The sequence below is a fragment of the Anguilla rostrata genome, chromosome 13, assembly GCF_018555375.3.
Source record: "Anguilla rostrata isolate EN2019 chromosome 13, ASM1855537v3, whole genome shotgun sequence".
In the NCBI taxonomy this organism is placed as follows: Eukaryota; Metazoa; Chordata; class Actinopteri; order Anguilliformes; family Anguillidae; genus Anguilla; species Anguilla rostrata.
This window is the reverse complement of record NC_057945.1, coordinates 34,180,180-34,199,604: the sequence shown is the minus strand read 5'-3', so window position 1 is coordinate 34,199,604 and position 19,425 is coordinate 34,180,180. Positions and strand designations below refer to the sequence as shown.

Genomic DNA, 19,425 nt, shown 5'->3' with positions numbered 1-19,425 from the left:
ATTATGATGCTGTATGCTGTATATTAACCAGCTAGCAAAATTACTTAAAACGACTGCACAGAACACCTGAAGTGAAATAAAAGGAAATCCAAGACATTTATGATTCAGGGTTTTTTTTTTTTTTTGCACATCAGTGATTTAGTTTTGTATATTATTTGGATTATTATTTCATGGAAATCAATAGTGTGGACAATGTCACCAAATCAGACAGAGGAGGCAAAAAAGGTGGCATTGTAGTGCGCAAGAAGACCGCGACCATCTGTGACGTCATATCATGCTCGTAGAGGGGTTTACCTTGATGTACAAACCTGGGCAATAGCTTTCAGATAGGAATCGGTATTTTCATTAACCCGTAAACACTGGTAGGGAATAAGATTAAGCTCTTTACTCAAAATGGTTGAGGTAAGGGTTACGGTCAAGTTATCTGGTTCTAGATCTGCGCTTCTGGGACACCATCTATTTTGCAGCCTTACCTGACCTAAACGAAGATACTTCAACCAATCAGAAAACCCTGTGGCGGCTCACCCAATCACTACATCGGAGACGGTTTTCCAGAAGGCGTGGTTGTTCTAGAAACAACAACGGCCATCCACAAATGAAATAACAGACTGGATCTCACGGCTCGTACTCTTATTGTAGGCGATTTGCATTTGAGAGACGTTTCAAAAAGCCAATGGAAAAAGCGTTTGCGATGAACGCAGCCAATAATTCCCTAGTCAAGGCGGTTTGAAGAGACGCACCCCCGCAAACGGCTTTGCTCTGCGTTTGGTGATCATGATTACACCGCTCAGTGCAAGACAAGTGGAATGTATGGTAGTTTCAGCAGAGGACGTGTTGTAGTGAACAACGAAAAGGAATTAATTTATGGACATTTAGCACTTCTGGTTGAGTGAAACCAAAACGCACAAGAACATGAGTCTCTTGCACTGTTGCGTTGTAGTTATATTGCTCAATTTAGTGCTTGGTTCTGATTTTCAAGAGCGAAATAGTCTAACGGGTAATGCACGTCCCAGGTTTGTGAAGAACCGAAAATTAGATAGTGTTCATAATATTAAAGAAAGATCAACTGTGGACTTTCCTGTTTTAGAAGGACATCATAAAGTTGAAGAGAGAAGCACAGATGTGGATGGGGACGCTTGCAAAGCTCTTCACGGTTATGATTCACGATTAGCCAACAACACTCACACCGTAAGTATTACCACTGGTGTTCTTTGTTGCACGCTCGTTCTAATGTCACATTATGTCGTGATGTAAGTATGCTGCACAATTTACTCCATACATAGTTTTTTTTCCCCTCTGGGAAAGTATATTGAATTCTTACTCTTCATAGTAGTTATGATACGGTATCCGGTGCGACAATATTTTTTGTTGTTGTGCCAGCTCTTTTGGAAAGTGTAGGCTATATCTTTATTTATATACGGATCTAGGCTAAGTGCAGGCGCATCGGCATATGTTGACGTTAGTTTAAAGAAGCCACTCTTGTTTTTGTTGATAGCAGGCTCATCATTTTGCGATGTTTTTTTCTCAAGTTACTGCTCTGTGAGTTCGTTACGTGTTTATTTCAGACCTCGCTCAGATGTACGTTCCTGCGTTTCAACCCTTCACTCGGAACATTGGCTACAGTTAGCCTCCGCATTTATTTAGGCGATTCTCTCAGAAAACTCCCATCAATTGAGTAAAAGGATCAACATGCGTTCGATCTCCGGAGATGGCAGTGCTTTAACTGAATTCAAGATCGCACAGCTTTATTGATGTCAAGTTTTAAATAGGCAATAAGTGTTGTGAATGGCACAGTACTTATGGATATAAAATAAGCAGTGAATGCGCAACTGCTCTCTGCTTCATTTTTTCATCGTCCCGCAGTGTTGTACATTTTTAGTAGGCTATAAAGAAGTGCCTCGAGTTCGCGAAGCAGTACGCAAGTCTCCATTAAAACTGTTCAGGTTGCCCTTTTTCGCACTAATCCAAATAGGATAGTAACGAGTATCTGGTCCTCTTGTCTTCTATAATTAAATTGCAGGGACCGTAGAAGCCCAAGAAAGTGGTCTGTTATTTCATGTAGCCTAATGGATTTGTAATGGATCAAACAGATCACATTGTACCAGCCTGTCTTTTACAGGTCTTGAGAATGCAAGAGTGCCGCTCTGTAAGCTGTACTGCAGCAGCAGCGGAGAGCCAGTGCCAATAACTGCTTCTCCTTATACGTCCTCTGCTGTCTGTTTTAAATTTAGACAAAGCAGGATGATAAGGCACATTTCTGTTCAGCTGGATCAATTTTGCCTGTAAAATCTTGTGGGTGGGGGGTGGGGGGGGGGGGGAAAGGTCACTTCCAGTGTCAGTAGTTGAGCCTATCCTCCCTCAAGTGTTTGATTCTTGGACTGCTGGGGGGGCTCCTGTTTTGAGTCCGTGTGCTCTCGCAGTGGGCAGTAGGTCAGCGTTGTGCAAGTAGCGTAAAACATGGAGCACCTGGAGAAGGGATCTTGTTTTGAACAAGACTGTCTGTCCCGGACCAGTCTCCAAGAACAGGAATGTGGAAACGCTCATCCCTTCTCTCTTCCCTAATTTATGGCAGGTTAAATGGTTTGGGTTCAATTGTCTCTGAGGTGGTATGTACTAAAACGTAGGCGATAACCTTTTGGATGGCAGTGTAGTGTAATGGTTAGGGAACTGGATTTATGACCCAGAGGTTGGAGGTTGTACCTTTGAGCAAAGTACTTAACCTGAATTGCTTCAGTATATGTCCACTATGTGTGTGTAGTCTAAATGGATGCTGTTGTAAAAAATCAGAAAATGTGTTTGGGTAACAGTGTTTTGCTGAAATGATAGTAAAAATATGGCCCCTATGTCCCTGGATGCTGTGTGCATCTCCGCATCCTACCAAAGATGGAAGAGATGGGCTAGGTGCCTTGAGAGAAGTGTGTTTGACCCTTGTCAATTGGCATTTTGTTTTAGAGGCTGTTTGCCACACAGTAAATGCAGTTTCTCAGTCCTGCTAAGTCTGTCCCAACCCTCCTCTCCCCAGGGTCAACACAAAGAAGGAACACCAAATTATGCATTCTTTGTGCCATCATTGATTTTGCTGGACTGAATGCTTTTACAGCACCATCATCAATTTTCCACAGTGAAAAAGCAGCCTAGTTAGTGCAACCACATCTATACAGTCTTAAAATAAGGCTGCGAACCTTATCTGCTCGTACCTCCCTCAAGGTTAAAGCACCGCCTGATTTTGAATTCCGTTATGCTTTTATCTCAGGAAAGCGACGGTAACATCGTTGCCCCGTGCTTTCATCTTTTTAATGTTCAGCAACTCCTGTCTGAAAGGAAATGTAGCGATCCATTTTTTAAAATGAACTCAAAAGTTTCCCCGTCAGTGGGTACAACCGCTGTCTCAGTTCCTTTGAAATATTTTGGCTTTTGGCTTAGGCTTTCAGTCTGCCACGTTGATGTTTTCTGACCCTTTTAATCATACGTGTTAATTTCACTGTAGAATAACTGTCGGTATAAATGAGGATGAAATTGACCTCATCTCCAGTCCGCAACCTGTGATGTGCACTGGTTCTTTTTTTTTTTAGATTGGCACCATGTGTAACTACTGTGGTCTCCACCGAGTTACTGCTGAACGCCAGAAAGGGCTTTGACCCCTGTATGGATGGTGGATCTTACATTACGTGTTCTTTAAGTTCGTTCCATTCATCGGTCCTTTATTTTGTATTTCTGTGGCGTGTATCTACATCCCCTGGTTGTGCATTGCAGAGACATTGTTTGTTGACTGGGTTCAAAGGGATTTAGCCTACAATTTTAAAAGAGAAATTACATTTATTTGGCAGACGCTTTTATACAAAGTGACGTACAATAAATGCATACCAAAGGTCATTGGAACAACTACAAAACACAGGTCCGCTAAGGTACAGTACTCATTTTGTACAGTTATTCATAGCTATGAGCACATTAAAGTCCAGGTCACACAGTGAACCTTACTCTGACCTAACTTATTCTAAGTCAAGGTAGGAAGCATTACAACCTACAATATTAAGACAATGATACAAGGCACAGTAAGTGCTGGATGGAGGTACATGTAACATGAGTGGCACAGGAGGTAGGTGTAGCATGAAAGAGGGGAATGGTGATAGAAATGATCCTCAGAGTGGTGATAGTTAGTCCAGGTGTAGTCTGAAGAGATGTGTCTTCAGACCACAGCGGAAATCAAAATGCGTAGCAGGAGTTCAAAGTTTCTGATGTATTTTTAGGCTAAATTGAATGTCTGGGGCCACATGTCTGGGCACACACGTCTTCTGCTTACGCACTCACTGTCTCTGGCAATTATCCGTAAGAATTTAACAACCACTCGCTGTGCACCCTGCAGGAGATCATTTTTCATTTATTACGACTGCGATAACCTTTGGTTTATCTGCTGATGCTCCTCACCGAACTCATTCTCTTATTTAATGTAGAAGCGGATGTGTATTTGGATATTAGTGTTTACTGATGGTCGATATTCACCAAGCTGTGTTTGGGAGCGGTCAGGTGTAGGCTACATCATGTTGCTCTGATTTTTATTGTATTATTGACAAACAGTTACAGGTAATGAACCAGCCTATATTTCTGAATTGAATACAGTATAATAATAAACCTTAAGCCACTGCTGTTGAGTATTTTAGCACTGTGGAAGACGTGTTAGAGAAAGGCTGAAAATATGCTCGCTGGTCACACAAACCAGCAGCCATTTTGTTAAACTGAAATTTGAATTTTCCAATGTTTGTGAGTGTGTTATTGCAAACCACTCTGCACCCAGGGAGAAAAATTGAGCAAGAGTTATGTAAATCTCATTTAAAGCATAGTATTGGCACCCATTGGCATTGGCATGAATGCCTTTTAGGGGATGCCAGCATGTCGGTTGGAAATGCTTTGCTCAAAGAAAAACAAAGTCGCGTGTGTGCGCGTGTGTGTGAGATGAGGGAGATGCCCCTCATCCAGGCAACATGTGAATTGTGGCATCAGTCTGAATCCTTCAGCTCTGATCTTCAAGCTCGTCTGTCGCTGTGGCTCCGCCCATTCCTGCATGTTCTTGTTCTCATCACAAAGGGGAACATTCTGGAAAACAACAGAGCTAATCGCTGACCTGTTTCTCGCCATCAAACTCGTCGTTCAGTAGCTGAGGGAAGCGCAGTTAACTGCACTGAAGCCTTCTTCATTTCTGACGTGATGGAAATGTTCCCGGGAACGTAAAATCATAGTATATTTTTGTTTTCTTGTACCAATATACACTGTGAAATATATCCTGATAATAATGTACCATGTACACGTTCAGTTCCAGCTTAATGACAGTAACTGTGCTTTTCTGGTGGTGGACCAAGTACAGTTTCCAAGATGCATTTTCCCCCCCTTGTTTTTGTCACTCTTGTGGGGGTGGATATTGCGGCAGATTCAGATGTGGGTGTCGCAGAGGGTTGCCAGGGTCTTTTGGGGTGGGCCTGTGGTTAATGTCTGTTCTAAATGTGCATACGATTGCTGGAATGTTCCTCCGTTCAGCGGCAGTTATAACCAGTATGGAATCCACCAGCACTCTGGGAAAAAATGTTTTCCTGCTACAGTTATTTATCTTAGTGGAGGAATGCAGCAGAGAGGGTATATTTTCTTGCCATTTTCCAGAATAAGATCAACTTTTGCTGGCATCCCATGTTTCTCAAGTGCAAGATTCATTTCTTATACTTCTAAGAAGTATAGAAGAAATAAATCATTGTAATCATAATTAATCTTCATTCATATTTTAAGATATATAATGTTGTTTTTGTTTTGAAGAAGAAATCTGTTGCCTCTGCTCTTCGTTTCTCACTTTGGAATGATAAGAATAATCTCGTCCCTTAAATTTCAACATGGAAGCTACTATTTGTGCATTGCTGGAATGAGGATTAACTAACTAGTCGACCGAATAGTGAAGATAGCCTACTTCTTATGCTTGCGCTGTTGGTTCATTCTTGCCAAGAATATTGGTTTTCTGCTCCGATGGTCAGTCTTTTTATGATTACCGAAAGGTTGGCATGACATTGAAGCCACCATTCCAAGAAAAGTTACTGTCAATTTCTTTCTAATTCAGTAATGATTACTCCAGAAATGTAGGGCAGCTGCTTCATAATACTGTTGACATAGATTAGTTGTCGCTTGCTGAGAGCTTAATAGCTTGCAAAGATTTATTTTAGGGATACCGTAACAATGATATCAAATATTACATTTTTAAGTGTGTGGTAATGCCCCGTTGTCTGGTATCGAATCAGGGCTGTGCCAGGATGACTGCGTCTCATTGTTCACCTGTAATACCTGTGGTGCATCTTTGGTTTTCTTACCGCTGGCTTCTAGGCACGTGCAATAGAATTGCTGGCCTGTTCCATCAATGCAGCATCTTTCTTTAAGGGAAATTGGGCATCATTCACATTTGATTGTGAACTGCGAGTAAGAACGTTTCCAAGAAGATTTTGGCATTTGTCATTTTCTTCTTATCTTCTCATGTATTTCTTCACGGCTATTTCCTTATGCAGATCACATGATCAGGATTGCGTGTAAAATTTACAAACGGCAAGCATTCATCATCTCATGCGCCTGGTGTGTGCACAAACACAAAGGTTCTGCGCGTGTGTCATGATTCTCATGAATATCCTTTTTGTAGGCACATTTGTAAGAACAAAAGCAAGAATAATTTAAGAAAAGTTTTGTGAGTGAGGACCACTGAGAGAGGGAAAGCTTACAAGCATGCGCTTCCTCAGATATACTGGCAGCCAGAAGACAGTTTCTGTTCCTCTCTGTACTCTACCTGCTGTCCCACCACAGCCACTGCTCTGGAGCACTGTGATGCAGGGACCTTACGAGAGACAGCTGTTATCACTGTCCTGGCCCGTGATACTAAGACTACAAGAAGACTACAAGGAAATTAAATCTACCAGTTGGTTTTTCAGGTATGGAATCAGGAACAGGGTGTATGAAATAGGTGACTTGACAGCCCCTGGTATTTAGTAGGCTATACATTGCATCTTTGCTCTGTCTTGCAGCTCTGTCATAGTGGTATGTGGAATAACACTGCCCTGGGCTCCGTGTGGCTGCTGGTAGAGTTCTGGAATCTTTGAGACACAGAGAAGAGAGAGGGAGAACAGAATTCAGAATGAGTTCATCCGCACCTCGGTTACGCCCAGTTGAATCAAAAGTAGATTGATTGCCATGGCATTCACTGTTGATATATCCCAGTGTTATTCATACAATTTATTTAAATTGCGTAATACAGACCTTACGTAGGTAAGGGTCAAAATATCAGGACAAATTAGGACATCGAAACGTACGTGTTCTGATACTTTATTATCAGATCCACCCCTCTGAACTCTTGTGTGTCTATATATTGAATACAAAGAAGTCACTTGCCTTTCCTAGAGGCTACACTGCAAAGCTTTCAGTACAGCCACCATTTATTCCAGTTCTGTGCTAGCTGACTCCTTGCCTCAGATCTCTGTCTGTTGTAGACGGCCTGAAGGTTTGACTGCTTGTTGGTTAATGTAGTAGCTTGCTTTAATTTCATGTTCTTTTACAAACCCAGCTACAGCGAGATCATTATTCATGCTGCAACCCAACAAGGTAAGCGGTTGAATCTGTGATTTTCACAAGAGGAAGACAGGTTTTTGGTTTCTATTTCAACTATGGAATGATCAAATGTATTGTGTAGGGAACCCAAATGATTGTGACATAGACAATCAAACCAAATGTGAAAAAAAAATCTGATTTGTGAACTTGGTGTGGAAGTCACAAGGACTCAAAAATGGACACCATAGATTTCAAGTTTCACTCTTGAAAGTCCTTTTTAAAAATAAAAAAATATCGGTATCTATGTTATACTGTGTTGTGTACATGGAACGTCTGTAAACGAAATCTGCAGTTTGGGAAAGCATGTTAGACATAATTTATTTTCCATTGAAATATGCCAAGATGTGTTCATTTTCCAATGAAGATGAAAGGAAAAGAAATTGGAGAAAACTCTTCCAGGAATTGAGGTGCAGTGGTGAGGGCTTGGCGTTTTTTAAATCCCTGTAGCCGAGTTTTGGAGATTTACAAACTGGGAATATTCCAACACAGCAGCTTTTGATCTGCTTACTGCACATAAATATACTGTAGTTCACTCCCCTCATGTGGAATATGCACAGAGGAAAACGCAGCTTCACCTTGTGCTCCCTGGTGCCTCCCAGAAACTGATGTTTATGCACATTTAATGGAAAAGTGAGATTGCAAAGAGTCGGGAGAAGCAGTTGGGCCAGATTTAACTGGCTGTTTATTTTTAAATTGCTCTCATTAGTCGAACTTCTGGTTCCTTAAATGCAAAATAGCACTTTGAGTGCAGGGAGTCATTTTGTTAGTCTCCCATGAAGTGCTCTACCATTGTCTACTGGCAGCTTAGTGGTTATGAATGTGCCCACACCAATGAACCCCCCCCCCCCGCCTTTCCCACCTCACCCACACCACCTTATTGCACAGAAAAGCGTCACACGCATCGGGAATGTGGGTATAAATTACGAAGTGTTACTGGAATGACGTAATGCGTCTGCTGAGGAACATCTCTGGGCTCCTTGAGGGGCGCTGCGCTGCCCTGGCCGTGCGGCTCTCCGCACCGCCTGCCGAGCTCGGTTCATTTGAAAGGCAGATTTGTCAGAGTAACTCCAGGAAGATCGGCCTTTGGGGGCTGGGCCGCCTGTTCAAATTGAGCCCAGTGGGGTTATGAATGATAACTGGGACTGAGAAGGGTTGTTTTGCACTCCCACACACTGGCCAGGCTCGTGGGGCAACAGTATTTAGATTTAGGCTATTAAGGAAGTTTTGTACCAGCAGTCAGTACTTTTGTCTGCAAATATAAGTGTTATGCAATGTGAAACTGCGATACAAAGCTCTCTTGTGAATTGTGCTTTTTTTTAATGACTGGACATAACTTTATGAAATGCAGATGAAGGAATTGCATTGCATGTTTGTTGGCGGTGTACTGGAAGGATTATGGGTACTACAATAGTGTCTGAGTGCAGAACCTGACTGGCCCATTTTGTCAAGGTGACTCTGAACCAGACTCTTGCAGGCTGATCACCCACTTCTCTCTGTTTTATAATAGTTTTTGGAAGTTTTGTGGGCTAATTAGTTTAGCAATGAAAGCCACAATTGATTTAGGTTATGGGAAGAAAGCAAAAGACAAAACCGCCTTTCTCTGTCAACCACAAAGAGAGTAAATCTGGACAGGGAATAAATGTTTTTGTGGTCAACCAGCTGAGACAAACTCCAGAATTTGGCTCAAGAAGTCTTTTCCCATACTTTACTTTTTCACGACTTTTCATTTGGGTCAGTGGAATGTTCAATTTGCCATAATAGTCCACCATGTGATAGTACTAAGCTTCGCAATGTTTTGCTTTTGCCTTAAACTTCATATCTCAGTCCAAGTGTCCAAGACTGCTTACTAAACTGTCCATTAACCCTTTAAGGTGTGAGATTCACAAATATACTATTAGAAGGTCCTTTACTGAACATTCTAATGCCAATGTAACAATCACTACTGGTAATTGAAAGTAGTGGAGTTCTGGAACACTGACTTGGAATTTTGGGGGGGGGTGGGAGACATTCCAAAAAAACCTTCTCTTCAAAGGGTTAAAGGTTTGACTCTTGTGCTACCAAACAAACAAGCCAGGATTCGGCAGCCATTAATAGAAAGCGCAGCCTCCTCGTGCAGGCTGTGTGTGTGCGCGTTGCGGGTCGAGGCGGAACCGTGCCAGTGTGTCATGCCAGGGGAGAGAACAACCTGATTATTGTTCAGCTGGGAAGAAGCCTTTGGCATGGCTTCTTTCTCGGCCCTCAGACATGTGACCCAGCGGGAACATGTCGTCCAGTACCTTGTGCTAGTACAAATCTTACACTGCTGTCATTTGCGCTTCATACTTCGTAGTTATTTTTGGGGTAAGCTGCGTTTTGGTTTCTGTTGGCCAAGGGAGCCTTCTGTCTGAGTACAGGCCCTTTGCGTGTTTTCCTAATGTCTCACCACCCCAGGTGCGCCTTCCCACCCAGCCGTCCGCCGGTCACTGGTGCAGACTCCCAGAGGAACTGCTGTACCCACTGCCCAGCTCTGCAAATAAACCTCTTCAAGCAGTGAAGGACTCAACAGGAAGCTGGCTTTCCTTCATAATTGTGTCAGCCTTGTCACCACGAAGAAGGATAGCGCTGTGTAGGCTTTGTGAATCGCATTGGCGTAATTTCCTTCTGAAAGTGTGCGGCAGTTCATTGCCATCGTTTAATACGATACGGGTACAAAGCTGAACCGAGCTCTCAGGCTTTAGGTCAGTGGTAACCAACCCTGTTCCTGGAGATCTACCATCCTGTAGGTTTTCATTTCAGCCCTAATTTGGCACACCTGACTTTACTAATTAGCAGCTCAACAAGATCTCTAGCTATTGAATAAGGTGTGCTTTGTTAGGGTTGGAATGAAAACCTACAGCATGGTAGATCTCCAGGAACAGGGTTGGTTACCACTGCTTTAGGTTGTATGTTTGAGCTGTTTTTAAAAAAATTTATTTTACATTTATTTTGTGCCTGAAGAAAGTTCCTGTGAAATGCAGCTGGGAAATGGAATCCCTGAATTCCGTTCCTGGATACTTCCTGTTATCTGTGGGAACTGTCACTGTAGGAGTAAAGTGGCCTTCGAGAAACAGAGTTACCTTCTCATCAGCAGTGGTTGGGAATGTCTGCATGTTTGTAATTTAGTTACTGTTTGTAATGTGTGTTAGTGTTAGGCGTTCTGTGTGGCTTCCCCCCCCCCCCCCTTATCTTTACTTAAGATTATGTCCTCCTCTGCTTGTTCTTGCTGGTTTATGCTTTGTAGTGGTGTTTTATTGAGTAGAGTGAAGTTTGCACTTGTGGAGAGGCTGACTTTGTTTTTCAGCTGAAGCTGAAAGTGGTTTGTGTTGACTTTCCAGGGAATTGAAATATTTATAGCCAGCTGGAATGTCCCCATCATCCCTCATGTTTTATCCTGTTAAATACTCAATTCATACTGGGCCCACCTTTTTTACTGGCTTTCTTTAACACCATTTTTTTACAGCTTTTTTTAAAACGTCAGTTAAACGGAAGGAAAGCATGAATTCATTTATTGACCTCAGTTCTTGCATTATGGGAAAAGTCTGTTCAGGTCACCTTTTGTCGCTTTGCAGTCTGGTTGTCCTGAGTCTTTGTTTAAAGTTCAAACCTAGAGGGCCGAAGGAGCTGAGAGTTCACCAGTCTCCAACATAAATAATATCTCCTTGTCCTTGAAATTTTTAGCAGTATTGATTCAAAGATGGTTAGGGTGAACGTTTCAATGATTAGTAAAAATTTGATAATTAAAAAAATAATTTAAAAATGGTTGAATTCAAATGAACTAAATTGGGAGTGTTCTGGAAACAAGAAAATCACAATATTTTTGGGAGAATTGCATGTTTTATTAGTGTTTGAGAGATTCCGGTGTTTAATGTCAGTCTAACTGCATCTTCAATACATAAATTGGGTTAACAAAATAAGTTTGTGGAGTATTGATTGTGTTTTTTATTTGTGAAGGTGGCTTCCTTTTTTTCCTCTGTCCAATATATATGGAAAAAAACCTCTCATTTTTCTGCCCGGCTGAAATTTACGGTGCATTTTCTGTTCTCTGCACTTGGGCCAGCTCTGAAAGCATGCCGGGAATGCATAACCAAGAAAAGCTCTCTCCTGACACTTTCTGTGCTGGTTTTGCATTCAGCTGAGAGTTCAGGAATGGTTTACATTTCTGTTTATCGGACTCTGTTTTGGTGTTTGTCGCATTGTGATGTGGGCCTATTTAACCTTTACTTAACCAGGAAGCCCGCACTGAGATCAAAATCTCTTTTGCAAGGAGACCTGACGTAACAGACACATTAGTTACCTGTGAATGCGCTTCTGTAACCACTTGGCTAAGGGCCTGAATTGCTAAAATTGAGGCGTTCTGCTCTGAGCGAAAATGACAAATTTTCTTAATGCATTATTATTATTATTTTTTGATACGGCATGCCATGATGCTGTGTCTCACCTAAAACGCGTGAGTCTCTGGGTGGTCGCAGCTGTTTTCCACAGGCATGTCGGCGCTCTGATTTTAGCGCGTTCTCAGATATCGTTCCACCGAACGCCCCCCGGCCCAAACCTCAGTCTCAGGGGACATGCCACTGATCCCGTTTCACAGGACAGGGGTGGGAAGGTTGACGTGACAGCGTTATTTAAAAATTTACAGTTTGGGCATTCAGAGACACTTTCGCAGACGCTTTTAGCCAAAGCCACTTACAAAAGGTGCATTTATCACTCGGTAAGCAAACACCAGGAGAGCTGGAGATATTTACTTTGACACGGACTCATCTCTGGCTGCTTCTTGATGTTTGAACCATATGGAGGATATGTTTACACTTTCCAGTGAAGTGCTCAGTCCAATTTGAATGTTTTTACAGATGAAAATTCAGTGCGGCTCAGTCATTATGTGGGGGTTTGATGATTAATGAGTAGTGAATGAGCAATATAAGGCACCTTTCTTACAGAATACTCAGCCATTCTGAAAAGCAGCATTGGTAGAATTAAAAACTGTCATCTGATAGGTGCTCCCCATGAATATTTAAAACTCTCTGGAGGTAACGTGACCCCCCCCCCCCCCATCCTAGTGGAGATGGACAAGCAGGGAAGAGGCATCAGAAGGTTATGATTCAGACCTTATCTGCACATTGCGTAAAAAGACTAGGGTTTTGAGTGGCAGAATTTACCAATACGTCCTCCATATTTACCTCGGCCTTGGGAAAGGGGTGGAATTGGGCATGACTGTGTGTATGTTCTCTCCTCTGTGTTTTTAAAGGGTGCCATGTTGTGAAAAGGGGGGTGGGGGGGGTTACGTTTCATGATTCTCAAAGTGCTTGTCGTCAGGCTCTGAGGTCATATCCTGTGTGTGATTTCATGTCTATTCAGTATTGTGTATCTAACGTGTTTGGGCTGCCAGACATAACAGTGGGAGTCGTGGAATGACTACTGCGTGGGACTTTGGGTGGGGGAGGAAGTTGCTTTGACGGCACACACTGTTCTGCCGCTGCGATCCTGGTAGACCAGGCGCAGGGATTCGCTCCTGTCCTCGCGTGAGCCGCGTTTGCCGGTTGTCCGCGGTTTCCACGGCCTTACCGGCGTTACCGTGCGGAAAGCAGAAGCCCAGGACGATGAAGGCTGAGTCGCCGAGTGAGACAAAAAAAAAAAAATAGTCTGTAAGAGGGAAAAACCTACAGAGGCTTAGCTGTGTGATTGTATGTCAGAATGGGCCCAGCCGCCAGAGCTGAACCCCCCCCCCCCTTATTTCCTTCTCACTTTATTGTTTTTGTTTTTTTTTTCTTTTTAATCTTCAGCCAAGATAAAAAACCTGCGTGTTTTCTCTGGGCCTGCAGTGCCGGGGCTGCAGCAGTGATTCAGCTGGGCTCTGTAAAGTACCCAAGTGGGCGTCGGTGTGGATTAAATTATGGGGATTTAGGCTTCTCTCTGCAGAACTTCAGTAGCAGGAGGATGGGGGTGTGGGGTGGGTGGTGTTGGGAGGCGGGGGTTACGACGAGCAGGTGGAAGCCATGTGGTGGATTGGCACGGACACAGTCTCCATTCCCTCGCTTTGTTTGACTCCGCCCACAGCTTTGGCGTCGGGCTGCCAGAGCTGGGCTGGTGGAGGAGTGGGGTTGGTCATGTGACCACACCGCCTGCTTCCCGATGCCTTGCATGAAAGGGAGTGGACAGCCAGCTCTTCTTGGCTGTGCCTTTTTCTTTTTTTCTTTTTTTTTAAGAGCCGTGAAGTTTGTACTCCATCCGTTCAGTATGTAGAACTGGAGGATTTTGGAAAGAAACATTTACTATAATTTGACACAGGCCTAAGAACTGTTAAAGCCCAGAACTGCAGGCCCGGGTCCAAGTGGAGGTTTGCCCTCTGGGATGCGGTTGATCACGTGACATCATAACATTTGGACAGCTGAAAGTATATACTCACTTTGAAAGTGCAATTGATAGGTATCCATTGGATTGGATTGCCAATATTGTGTCAGACTCGAGTAGCTTCTGTTGCGTTATAACAGAATGGGTTTTCTCTGCTCTGGTTTCTTGGGCCAAACCGGCCTCGCTTGCCAGAGTTTATTGGCTTGTTTTTCCTGTGAAGAGGCAAAGAACGTGTGAGTGGCAGCGCTGTCTCCCACTGCTTCTGTTGACACAGGGTTCATCTGTTGCTCTTTCCCACCCCCTCCCCCCCACCCCCCACCCCCCCATGAAGAGTGACCATCAGCGCACTCTCTCTCTGTGCTGGGGCGTTGTGTGCATGTTTCTGTGCACTTCCTCTGTCCCTCCTCCCTCTCTGTCGCTCTCGGCACCGCCGAGCGCCGATGGTGCCGATGGAGCCGTGTGGAGAAACGCAGGTTACAGTCCGAGCCTCCCCATGCCTGCACTGTCTGCTGCACTTGTGGTAGGGGGGCCTCGCAGCGGGCGGGCCGCGGGGGGTGGGGGTGGGTTTGGGGGGTGGAGTAGGGCAGTATGTGAAAGGAGGGTAAGGCACGAGGTGGGGGGGGGGCCTTTTCATCTGTTCCCAGGACACAGAATCCCTCTCGCCGGCTTCCTGCTCTGGCAGAGCTGTCAGCCGGGGCCGAAAATGTGGGTCACGCTCCGCACCCCCCCCCCAGAGCGGCACCGCATTCCCTCTGCATTCTGGGCCACGGAGGGGAAGCTGGGGGGGCTCCGGGCCCCACAGGGAGGGAGCGCCTCTTTTCATGGTGCAGTTATTCCTCCTCCCCATCCCCCCATCCCCCCCATCCCAGCTGCTGGACAGTATCCTTGCCAACACTCCCATTGCTGGCTCCCCGTAGCTGTGGGTCAGATGCCTAAGGTCAGTCTGAAGTAGATCCACTGTAACCTGAACTGGGCAAACACTGTGGAGGCGTAGGGGCTGGGGAAGCATGTGATGTGTTGCCTCAGTACTGAAGTGTGGGGGGGGGGAAGGAGAGGAGGAGAGGAAAAAAGAACCTATCAAACAGCTCTTTTCCAAAATATCACAGTTTCCCCGTGTATTAAAAACAAACAACGTTGTGTCCTTTTACATGTTTTTAGACTCATTTGTTGCAGTGGAGAGGGCAGAGGAAGCATTTAGGGGCACTGATTAATCTCACTCTAACTCGCGACAGGTCAGCCTGTCTCGGTGGCGTGTTGTTTACTGTGTCCTGACGTAAGTCGCTGTCCTGTGCACAGCTAGCCGCTAAGACTCGAGCGCTCCTGGTTCCTGGCACCCGAGGCTGCCCTCTCGTCCTCTCCCCTGCCACCTCCTCTTCCGTTTACTCCTCCGTTTAATCCCGCTGCCCTCGATTTTCGTTTCTTCTCATCAGCGTCCGCCGCCCGTCCTAATCCCGTTTTATCTGCGGGGCGACCGTCCTAAGAGTCTGAGCGCCTGCTGAACCTGAGTTTTAGAGCACCGACTCTTTCTCTGATGTTTACTGGTGGGGAGAAAAATCCTTATTTGTATTCGTATACAGTGTTGTGGCTGATATAGAGTTAAACTGATGTGCTGGGTCGACTCATGTTTGACGTGGACTGCGGCATTTATTTTTAAATGCATTGTGTAAAATGATCTTGGGCATCGTATCGGCTAGCATACGCCAGCCCTCTATATATTATTACCCTGACATCCGAACGAGTGCTTGATTACACGGTAGTGTGCAATTAAAAGAAATATAGCACTGCTGAATCCCTGTTGAAATGATCCAGAGGTAGCCTAAATTAAGTCAAAGCTAAAGAGGGGTTATGAGACTTTGGCTATGCAAATCCATTTTCACTTGTTCAAGTACAGAGATTTGCTGAGTTTTTTTTAACCCTCTTGCCATCACAGTAACACTTAATCACCCCTTATGCCACGGTTTCACTATGTGCAGACTAAGCAGGCCTTAGAAAAATAGCTCAAGGACAAGTCTGAATGCGCTTCAATCCCAGACAGGTGAGGAGCCACACCCGTTTGTGAGCGAACCCACATAACTGGAGCATGTCATGTGAAATCATGCCAGAATAGGACTTAAGGAAAAGCCCTAGGGCTCTATAAATAACCTTTGATTATTTTCGTTTTGTTATCTTGGGTATTTGATGTTTTTGACATCACATTACAATGTAATTTACGAACTCTAGATTTAGGCTACATCTTGTGAAATTGTAAAATGGCAAGTTGTAGCCTATTTCTCCTCGAGGCCAGGTTGTTTTTCCTTTTTCTTTTTTGCTGACTGTGCAATATATTGATTTTAAAAACATGGTTCGAATGATGGTTCAATAACACTGCTGGTCGTATTTGCTGCATCTGACCTTATGAATTTAAACACAATTCTTTTAAGCAGGTCTTGACTCTTTCTCCTATGGCAATGACTGGAGACCAACAGCTGTCAAGTGCAGTGGTTCACCAGGAGATAGCAACAGTGTACTACTTTGGCCAGCTACTCAACAGTGATTCATTAATCAGGTGGCCCCATGAAAGTTCAGTTTTAGAGGGTGTTTGGTCAGCAGCACTTCTGAAGTAGACGAGACTCCCATTCGCTGAAATGTGGAAAAAAAACATTGTGGATTGAATTACAGTATATTTTCCCATTTTAGGAATATAGCATAGCTGCTTTCCTGTATTATTTATTTATTTAAGGGGGCTGATAATTTTGGAGGGCACTGGAATTAAGGCGAGTGGGTACAAACGGGACTGTTTTCTGTGGTGGGGGGTCTAGGCCTGAGGAAATGGGTCCTCTGAACCTATGGTATTGAAAGGTGGTTAAGGTCATAAAAGTTTAACCAAAAGAAAAAAAAATCTGCGTTCCACTCTACCAAAAACACCTGGTGACTGGCAAGGAAGGAAAAATGGCTGAATATGCTAATGAAAAGCCTCAGTATACTGGCGTTACTTGAAGGAAGTGGGAACTGTGTCTGCGTGATTGTGTTTGTACTTGGGCTGATGTCAACAGGTAAAGGATAGGAAGATGGACAGAAAGACAGACATTTGTTTACTGACTCCACTCACTGTACTTACTTTACTTCCTTAGGCAGGGTACTGTGAAGGTTGAAAGCTGCCATGCAAGCAGTCCCAGCCTCAGTGCTGTGGAAGAGGGGCTCTGATGAATGTCTAGCCCAGAACACTCACATGAAGGGATCATTTTTCCAGCACAGGGTTATTTTCGTTTCACGTTTGAAGTACCGCGAACGGCATTCTAGACAGACTAAAAGCACTCATTAAAAAGGATTTTGTGCTTGATGATGTAAGAGTTATTATGAAGAGGAATCAGGCAATCGGGTATAGCCTACTGTTTGCATCTTCGAAACCGCCGAAGATATACGTTTCAGGCAAAGAAGACATCAATCAGTCGGAGCCATCATTATGGCTGTGATTGAGTCACTTGTTTGAATTATACTCTCTCTGCAATTTGTCTGCTCCCTGAAGAAGCTCCCATTGTCTTTAGTTCATGCAACAGCTACTTTTCTGCTGTTCTTTACACCTTCAGGCATTTAACGTCTCAAAACTTTTTCTGATGTGAATGCAGATGTCCCTTTCATCATTTCCCACGTCTGTCTGTGAGAATGTCATCGTTTTGAGGGGCGGACATCATTTCACACCATAAAGTATGCAAATGTGTTCAAATAGGTAAAAGAATAAGTTTTAAATAAATCACATTGTATCTGTTAAATACATGTGCAACCTGGAATGCAGTGTAATATAATGGGTAAGGAACTGTGCTTGTAACCTACCAAGGTTGCAGGTTCGATTCCCAGGTAGGACACTGCCATTGTATCCTAGAGCAAGGTACTTGAACCTGGATTGATTTCAGGCTGCTGCCTGTCCTTTTCCACAAGGCCTGCGTTCCACGGCTGCTCACCCTTCCCCTTCCGGCAGTGTAAAATGTTTAACTTTGGTTTGACCGGGGCTGCCGCCTCGGGTGTCGGTGATCGGGGGGGGTGCAGTAACTGCCGTCCCGCGAAGGCGCAGCTCTCTTTCGCAACCGAATCTCTCCGGGGTTTTAATAATAGATCCCGTCGCTGGCTCGGCTTCCCACAGACGCTGTCTGAGGTTCGCGGGGTTGCAGAACGTGCGGCGGAGTGAGTCAGCGTTTCTGCCTCCGTCTCTGTTCGGCAGCGCGGACGCCGAGGGCTGCGTTTGTGTGCGTGCTGTTAGCGCACGGTTCTGCGCATGCTGTTAACGCGCGGTTCTGTGCATGCTATTAGCGCGCGGTTCTGCGCATGCTAATAGCGCGCGGTTCTGCGCATGCTGTTAGCGCGTCGCAGCGTTCGTGCGTCTGCGCATGCTGTTAGCAGCGGTTCTGCGCATGCTGTTAGCGCGCGGTTCTGCGCATGCTGTTAGCGCGCGGTTCTGCGCATGCTGTTAGCGCGCGGTTCTGCGCATGCTGTTAGCGCGCGGTTCTGCGCATGCTGTTAGCGCGCGGTTCTGCGCATGCTATTAGTGCACGATCCTGCGCATGCTGTTAGCATGCGGTTCTGTGCATGCTGTTAGCGCGGTTCTGCGCATGCTGTTAGCGCGCGGTTCTGCATGCTGTTAGCGGGTCGCGTGCTTTATGCTCTGCAGCTGTGCATGCGTTGTTGTACGGGTTGTTCATGGTCCGAGCCTAACCTAGTACCTAGTGCCTGACCATGCGCAGTTAAGCCCTCTCAAATAATTATTAAGCTCCGAGTACATTACACCGGTAACGTTGCTTTTACAGGTAATTATTTGTCTTCAGTAGGCAAATTAATGGATTGGTGTGTTAATGGAATGGAGTGCTATATAAATAAAATAGAACTTAATTGAACAGAATGTGACTTTTATGGGTAGCCTTGTTTGTAGGCAGTACTCTCTGAGCAGGCTGAGCTTGTTATTGATGCACGCTATGCTGCTGCTCAGTTAAGTGCTCATTCACTGTGCTGCTGGCTGTTCTGGATGAGTGTCCTTGTGCCTACTGCCATTATTCATTCCTCTCGCCAGAACGACCTTGCTGGTTGTTCTGGATAAGAGGATCTGCACAATAAATAAATTGGCAAATTGAAGTTGTATGATGGCATTTTAATAATAATTTTCTGTATATGATTGTATATAGTCACCACTTAATGAACCACATTATTAATATAGTTCATGAATATTTGGTTAATTATAATATTATAGGACTTGATTATATTGCTATTAGTCTTATTATTACTATTATTATTATTATACAATAAAGTATTTTCAGTTTTGGTATGTTTTATTCATAATCAGTTATTCAGTTTGAAATAGGCCTATATTACAATATGTAGCATGCAAGGCGTTATTAAATAAAGTGAATTGTAGACACAAATTCATCTGTGCCAACTGTTTCTATCCCTAGCACAGCCTGTCACAGCATCCTTATC

The 19,425-nt window shown here is 44.3% G+C and overlaps 1 protein-coding gene across 2 annotated transcripts in view; it reads left to right on the top strand.

Moving 5' to 3' along the window:
* The first annotated feature begins 643 nt into the window (after positions 1-643).
* Positions 644-19,425, top strand: part of sort1a (sortilin 1a) — a 42,036-nt gene continuing 23,254 nt past the window's right edge. Inside the window, exons 1-2 of one of the 2 annotated variants that reach the window (XM_064304785.1) lie at positions 644-997; positions 1,088-1,188. In XM_064304785.1, coding sequence (XP_064160855.1) covers positions 913-997; positions 1,088-1,188 — 186 coding nt within the window. In that variant the 5' untranslated portion in view covers positions 644-912. Of the gene's footprint in view, positions 1,189-19,425 lie in introns of both variants that reach the window. The other variant, XM_064304784.1, reaches the window with a different exon arrangement.